General features: G+C 37.5%; 1 protein-coding gene and 1 non-coding gene across 2 annotated transcripts; one reads left to right on the top strand and one right to left on the bottom strand.

Annotated features, from left to right (window-relative positions):
- Nucleotides 1–746: 746 nt before the first annotated feature.
- LOC140948556 (transcriptional regulator Erg-like) lies at nt 747–7715 on the bottom strand. The gene is made up of 5 exons (XM_073397810.1): nt 7435–7715; nt 7163–7307; nt 6542–6617; nt 3407–3523; nt 747–2482 (listed from the first exon to the last, which is right to left on the bottom strand). Exons 1-5 carry the CDS (start codon nt 7455–7457, stop codon nt 2208–2210), a joined length of 636 nt encoding a protein of 211 aa, XP_073253911.1. The 5' UTR covers nt 7458–7715; the 3' UTR covers nt 747–2207.
- Nucleotides 7716–7968: 253 nt separating this feature from the next.
- Nucleotides 7969–8040, top strand: Trnaq-cug (transfer RNA glutamine (anticodon CUG)). Its single transcript has one exon. It is a non-coding gene; the product is annotated as a tRNA-Gln (tRNA).
- The last annotated feature ends 50 nt before the right edge of the window (nt 8041–8090 follow it).

Here is an 8090-nt window from a genome sequence, read left to right as displayed (position 1 = left end):
CATTCCTAAATGTTTTTCAATTTAAATGGGGAAGATTTTGCAAATTTTAAAATTATTGAAAATAGAGACCTTGCGCATGCGCAGACGTTTTGCACGCGTGCCGATGTGGCTGGTTGAAGCAAATTTCCAGCCAATCAGATCCCGGTAGTGACGCGTCATCGGTATGGAATTTCTGCGATCGTTTCTCAGACGTTATTTCGAGGGGGAACCAGTGTTGGCGTCGTGGAATGTCGGCTGTTTTCTTAGGGTAGGAAAAACACCGCATTTGGCTTGAAACAATAATGTACATGAAGTTGAAGCGGACAGATTTACGTAGGCAATTTGCCGGCGTTTTCTGCATTGTTTCTCCATTTTGTTTCGTTTGTTGTAATTTTTTTTTTCCAGTTACGCACATGCCTAATGGCGTAATGGTACAGAGTTTCAGAGAAGTGAACATTATTTTTTCTTCAAAGTGGATCTCAGTACATCACTAAATGAGACGCCTGAAAACTGAACGTTGGTCATCATTGCTCACACCTTTTAAAATACTTCTAAAGAATAAAACAATACTTCCCTTGTTTTTGTTTTCGAAAGGCCATTTTGTGCGTAGCTTCCATGAAATGTTGGGAAAATTCTCGTCCCTTGAAACTGCCTTAATGCAGTTTCAACAGTTACAAATGCGACCAAATATTAACCCCTTAAAAACAACTTCTTGACCCCTGCACTCTAACATTCCGCTCTACACAACTAAAAAATCTCTTCCATCATGAAATGCCAAGGCACTTTATTATTTTATGGAATTTTTAAGTACAACTTGGCCCAGTAAAATTCATGCAATGTTTTCCAGATGAGACGACTGTTGTTTAACAACCACGCCCAACCTTAAAATATTTCTTTGTAATTTTTCGTTCAAAGAAAACGTCAATAAGAGAAACAAAACGTGGACCTAACTTTGCTATGAAAGGTGCAATTTTTCTTGTTTTAAAATTCTTTAAACCCCATTCAATATCCGTTTCAAATCCCGCTCATAATTTCTCTCGTTGTTAATCCATTAAAATAATTAAATTTAACTTACAGCATTTAAGCTTCTACTTACAGCAAATATCTTGTTAAAATTAAATCCATGCAAAAACCAGCCCTAAGCTCAAATATGTACTTTTAAATTTGTAACAACACAAAATTCGACATAGAATAATACTTATTGCCTAGTAAGCTCCACAAAAGTCTGCTACACAGCCGTTTTTAGTGTCTTCACGCAACGTTCCTCCCCATAAGGGGAAACGGCTGTGTAGCAGACTAGCTCCACAACTGCCCAAAACAAAAAGAGAATATGAGTGAGTGTGTGAAAGATAGAGGAAATGAGGCCACAAGTCGTTGTATGTGACAGTGAAAGAAGACCAGAATGACAATTTGAAGTTCTGTTGAATGTAAACTATGTCAGTTCCTAATTTCTAAGACCGGCAATTCATTGACCTTCAATGATTCAATTTTTGTTGGATTTTGCATAACCAGAAATCAACAGAACATAAGTACAAGTACAAAAAATGTGGCCTAAAAAGTTGACAACATTTGAAATGTTTGAAAAAGTACGAGAACCCAAAGAGAGGGAGACTGACAGGCAGAGCTTTGCAACCATGGCCAGGTTGTTCGAAGCTGGGTTAAGATAACCCAGGGTTAGTGCGACATTTGAACTCAGATATGATAGCTTAAAAAGCAAATTCAGTTCAATTCTCTTTGCTTACAATTTGATGATTGGATACTTGAAAAAGAATCAAGAAAATACTCCGAGAGAGTACTTTTGACAAAAGAAAAAGAAACCCGAGATAAAATTTAACCCCTGGTTAGCGCTAACTAGCGTTCGAACAACTGGGCCCATGAGGAGAGACTTACAACTGGTTACCTAGGTTTTAAGAAAATGACGGTGTTTGTTTCTCTTGCATTAAATAAATTAACCCCATCCCATTTTGAATCCGGACTAACATTTGAAACGTCTTCTTCAAAGCTTTGAAGAAAAACTTCTCAGACAGGCATTCTCTAAACTACAAGGCCTAAATGACAAGGGACAAAAAGAGCAACCCACATCCCATGTGCAAATTCCAATATATACACAAGATAGCATTTTGGTTTAAATATTATACAGTACTTTATGCTTGCAGCCTTATCTCAGGCTTAATATCATACTCTCTATTCAATAGTCTGTATTTTCTTCAAATAAATTATCTGTTTTCTCAGTAGACATAGTAGAAATTTGAAGCTGCTCCAGGGTTCAAATAGCTTTCCAGATGCCGCGACTGTTCCACAGCAGCTGTCACACGTTTATTGAAATCGCTGTAAAGTATGTCTCCACCTCTTGGAACTCGGTAGAGAAAACCATCCACATTCAGCATACACAGGCCCTTTCCATTCATTAGGAACTTGTCAGCAGTGACCTCTCTTATGCTGTACCTCTCTGTTGCCCATTTGAGCCACTCCATTACTTCCCATTTGTTCCACACTCTAGGATCTGACAATGGATAAAATAGTAGCGATTAGCTTTTAGTTCATACAGTGTATGTACAGTTGAGCCTCCTAGGGGTACCAGCAGTGGCCGCTAAATGGAGGTTGGCTACGCAAATATAGAGTTTTGTCATAAATTAGCATAATAATTAGCAGAAACATCAGCTTATCTTAATACAAACATGCAATTAAAGGAGAAGTGTTACTGGTCCACATCCACAATTGATCATCACCGTCTAATCCCTGACTGTATATTCCTTCGTCATATTCATTAATAGATGAAGGTGATAACATTGAGAGAACTATCGGTTGCGATGGCTAAAATGTGTCAGTGGCCGCTCAATAGAAGTGGTCGCTTAATGCAATGGAACCTCAATATAATGAACCTCTGTATGATGAAGTCCTTGGTATAGCGTACGTACAATATTCTTTACCCCAGTAATAGAAAAAAGTACGGAAAAGAACCTCGATATGATGAACAAATTTTGTCAGTCCCTTGGCCCTTTGTTATATTGAGGTTCCATTGTCAGAGGTTTAATTTCCCATTCTTTTCTACAATTATTTTGGTACTTTGATTACAGCTGTACTGGCTGCTTAATAGAGGGTGGCCACTCAATGGGGGTTCTACTGTATGTGAACCAAACATAAAATTTTGTTGTACTAATATAAGAAAGAAAGGCTAACTAACTAACACAACGTACAGCCTCTGTAATATTGAATGTACGTTTAAAAAGATATGTGCATCAACTATAAAACAGCACATACAAAGATCTAAAAAAATGCTGACACTGCAAGTTATTATCTAGTGATATTGTGCATTTATATGCCAAAAAAGAATATGTCAGCATTTGATTTTTTTCAAAGGCTCATAATTTGTGCCATTAATATTATTTCACCCATTACACAACCAGATTTCAGATGAAACACATACCAGCTGGCACTCTGGGTTGCTCAAAATTGAATACATTATCCTCATCATCAATATCTGGCACAACACAGTCTTCTGAAGTTGAAGTGCTACCTTTCTTTCTTGTTGGAGACGGGATGTCTGAGTAAAAAGACAGATCAACATAAGAAAGAGGAAAAGAGAATCTTAATATTAGCTGGGTAAAGAGCTTTTCTATCTTTGCCTTAGCAGTGACCAGGAGATGTCGTACAGGATCACAAACAAACTGTCATCCCTTTTCAAACACGTATCCCAACTACATTTACTATGAAAGCTATATGTATATGACAAATAAGGAGAACATCTATAAAGGGTTGTTATTACTCAAGAAAATAAAATAGTCAAATACAAAACTGGGCAGGCCTTCTTTTGCATTCTGCATCTAGGGGACTAGCCTTGCACACAAGGTTTTCATTGACTCCCAGCAACTGGCTAAAAAGCAGCTGTTTCTGATAAATTTTCAGCTGCCTACTATTTTGAGAAAAGGTACCATGAGAGGTGGAATCATGCAGTTCCCTTTGCACTTGACTGGCAATCCGCCTACTCTTACATCTTAGCTGTCTACTTGAAAACTTAATGAGAACCTTGTGCATGAAACTATTAGCTGGGGTATGCCTGGGTGAACAATTGGGGAGGGAGTGGGGGGCTAAAAACATTCACCACTGATAAAAGTTTACACAGTAATTCTTGAGGCAATAGCTCTTCTTTACAAATAACACTTTTCTTTTTGTAAGTACCATTGAGATCACTTGACTAAATTCTGTTTTGAATTTATGAGAAGGACAAGAGATGTAGTGATAAGGGCTTCCACTTAAATATATTCTTCATATGAGCTTCCACATGGAAAGAAATGGCTGCAATATCACTTGGTTCTTCTTCAATTAAAACTTAAATGACAGTGTGTGGGAAAAGTTTTAAGATACCATTGAACCTGATAGAGACAATTTTGCTCTAGTAAATTTAAGGTGTAGATGTACCAAGTGTCAATAAAGCAATAAATTATTCTCAGACACTAGATGCATTAATTACCAAAAAGAAACGTCTTATTTAATGCTATAGTGCATGGTTCTCACACACACAGACGCTCTACTTAGCCGACTGGGCCAGATTATTTGATTGCTGATTATTACTGATCTGTGGTTAAATGAATTCAAGATCTTTTGTTGTTGCTGTTGTTCAAAAGCATTTTCCCTGTCAGTGTCTTTTCTTTTATTAGTTTGAAAGCATTTTCCTAGTCACTGTTAACTGGTCATTTTAGAGCGTCCACAAGTGCCAAATTGTAGGCAATAAGAATTTACAGGAATTTGCTTCATAATGTACCGATTTGAATTGAATTTGTGTGCTAATCCTGGGTTATTTTAATCCTGCTTTGAAAACCCCAACATAAGAGGACCAGTTGTGGTCTTTGCCCTCTTCATAATACTGAACTAATTACTTACAGTGTATTAATCTTGCGGTTAAAAAATTTCTAGGTTCCTTTATATGTGTAGCCTACATATTTTTGTAAATGATCAGAGGTCACTTCACTTGGTTTACATGGTACATGTATAGCACTTTTATAGAACAAAAGAGGATCCTTAAGAATCTGTGAAGAGGAACAAGTTTCTAAGGACGGAACCTGTATTGATACTAGTCTTGAATTTTCACGTCATTAATCTTCTATCCTATATACACACTTAACTAATATTGATTGATGTTAAAACAGGTTGTTCTTTACGTCATTGGTGACGGCTGAATTGTAAGCACAAGCTAAATTTACTCTAGTGCACTGATAAGTGACTTTCTATGTTTATATTAAGTAACTGAGATTTATATTATTAGCAAGTAAATTTCTAGAGTTATGACCCTTAAAAGCACACACAGAGAAAGCAAGATAGAGTAATACAGGCTTGTCTCTCGTTCCATTTTCTTTTAACACAATTTGGTAAAAGCTGCAAGTAAATATAACCCAAATGTTCTCATAAAAGTCAATCTTGACTATTGTTGTAGGCATCGCAATAAATCTGACTCTTAATGTTAACTTCTAATGATAGATGGAGGCATTGTATCTTAGAGTTTAAGACATGCCACCCACTTGGTAATGAAATATTGCAGCTATTGTCATTCTGAGGAGAATATTATCACAACACAGTTTTTTGATCTATGGCTCTCACTCCATAATGCACTTCAGCTGGTAAAATTTAACACCATACTTTCAGTCTACCTGTACAAGGACATGACAAAATCCTGGGTTTGTTGGAGTTGAAAACCACCAACTATGAACTCATACAGAAAAACCAAGCACTTTTAGAGGAAGCTAAAAAGGTGCTTGTATCTCAGAAAGATTGCAACCTTTCAAACGCGAGTTAAAAACAATCGAAAGTAAAAATCGACCTTTCTGGACGTGTATTTTTTCATTTATTATTTAGTTAAAAGAAACAATAGCAATTAAAATGGAAATTTTAGAACAGACTACCCACACAAGATTAATTTGTTCTCAAGATGAAACATCACACGGTGTAAAAAAGATATTTCTCTAACATTAAAATCGACCTCAAGAAAGAACATTGGGAATTTATATGCCATTCTATTGTTCCTTTCAAAAATGTTATTACCAAAGTATTTTCCGACGCAAGCTACACGAGGCCGTCGACAACATTTGTCAAAATAAAATTTAGCAATCTACAACAGACTAAAAAGACGGGGTAAAAGTTTTCATCTACAGAATAAATAAAAAATAGAAATTATTACAGGTCACAAATCGCTGATGTGAAATCGTCAAAAACCGCAAATGACACAAATTTTTGTGGGCGTCTTGGAATAAATTTTCTTGAAGCGAGAACAAAAGTTCTTTGAAGTAACTAAGACCCAAAAAGCGTCATTTGCAAAAGACCCACGCAAATAACATTTACTTTCGAAAAGATTTAATTACGAGGAACATTCTCTATCGACAAACGATGAATTATTTTAAAATCACTTTCATTATAATAAAAGTAACAACGGAAGAAATTGACAACCTCGTTTCTGCCTCGTGTTTACTAATCTTTGGTATTATTCATGACATGAAGATCACGTTAGGAAAGATGACTTCCTGACCATTAGGTGGAACACAATTAAAAATGAACACAAAGATACATTTACCTTGAAAATTCACCCGAATATCAACTTGGGCATCTTCTTGTACATTCTGCTGCCCCAGTGTAAGATTATCTTGCAGCTGGTGATAAAACATCAACGAATATTGATCAAGAAAGCAGAAAATAGATGGCCCTGGGTGGTGAAATTTATTCCTCACACAATACCGAAATGCACAAAGCACTGCTCAGTCACGTTTTAATATTTAGCTGGCAAAATCGTCATGTGTACAAGAGCATTGCAACATTTATTTCAGATCTCAGCTGTTCCAAAAAACGACTGCGTTGCAGGGAATTTCGCCGCTATCGCTTTGACCGCAAAATCCTAGGCTTCTGAATAGTTTCAAATCAACTTCTTTGTGGCCGAAACCGACAATGGGAAGTAATGAAATTGACACAACGCTTTCAACAGAAATTCATTTAGCAGCTTACAAGTTCCGATAGATTAGAAAGTACACTTGATCCTAGAATGAGGAATTGAAGCAAAAATCGCTAAAGCGTGCACTAATGCCGACAGCGTGACTAGAGATCAATGCACGCGTGTTCCATGTTGTCTCGCGCGGAGAGTATGAAAGAATTCCACATCATCAGTCAGTTTCTAGAAAATACCTCAAACTCGGATATTTACCGGATTTCCATGAAAGAAAACCTCTTGCTCTCCAACAGTAAAACCCTCTTGTGCCTCTATCATCTGTTTGAGTCTAAACACTGTCAGAGAGAGATGAATTCGCAAAGGGAACGGAATTCGCGGCGTTCCATCGTCGACCAGAACACTACGGAGAGGGGAACAAATATGGAACTTAGCCAATATGCTCAAAGGCCAAGTCACAACATGAACCCATTGGACTTGGTTGAAATAAATCGTGAGAAAAAAGTGAGCTTTCTATTCAATACTCTTACCGTATTGTCACAGGATCGCTCATAGTCTCGTCACAATTTCAAATCGAAATTCGGAAATCAGAGCAAAGCAGTGTTGAGCAGACACCACTGCGGTGACGCAAAGCCGCACCGATTGTTCAAAGCGGCTTTTGCTCCGAAGCGAACTCACACTAAGCAAAAAACGCAATCGAACTCCAAAAATCAGCCACCTCTTATCAACAACTTCTCGAGGGGTAGATTTCGTGCCCTTCTGTCCTGTTCATAGCTGTTGCATACAAAGTTGTTTTATAATAGGAAATGAGGTCATGGCGCCGTATTTTATTCCTATGCAGGCTATCACCATAGAAACATCAGACTGCATTAATGTCAGCTTCCCTTATTTGGTTGACAGCTCCTGACGACATTCGTAGGCATTCCAAATATAGGAAGCCGTTTTACGAGGTTTGCGTGCCGATGACGACACGCCTAGAGATCGGGTCACGAAGATCGCACGAAGAATGTCGAAAAATTTAGTGATGTTTATATAACGCAAGCTCGCCTCGCAGAAGTGTTGTTGGTCCCGTGGTGTAACGGTTAGCACTTGGGACTCTGAATCCCACGATCCGAGTTCAAATCTCGGCGGGACCTTCTTTTTCTTTTTAATTTTCTCAATTTAGATCTTTCTTTCGGCCACTTTA

Source organism: Porites lutea, chromosome 9 (assembly GCF_958299795.1).
Source record: "Porites lutea chromosome 9, jaPorLute2.1, whole genome shotgun sequence".
NCBI classification, from domain to species: domain Eukaryota; kingdom Metazoa; phylum Cnidaria; class Anthozoa; order Scleractinia; family Poritidae; genus Porites; species Porites lutea.
This window is presented reverse-complemented; position numbering and strand designations above follow the sequence as displayed.

What these genes read in the sequence shown, in the direction of transcription:
- LOC140948556 (XM_073397810.1), bottom strand. Translation starts at nt 7,457, where the DNA reads ATGAGCGATCCTGTGACAATACG. An exon ending in AGCGATCCTGTGACAATACG is followed by an intron (nt 7,308 to 7,434) that starts GTAAGAGTATTG and finishes CCCTCTCCGTAG; the next exon opens with TGTTCTGGTCGACGATGGAA. An exon ending in TATTCGGGTGAATTTTCAAG is followed by an intron (nt 3,524 to 6,541) that starts GTAAATGTATCT and finishes CTTTTTACTCAG; the next exon opens with ACATCCCGTCTCCAACAAGA.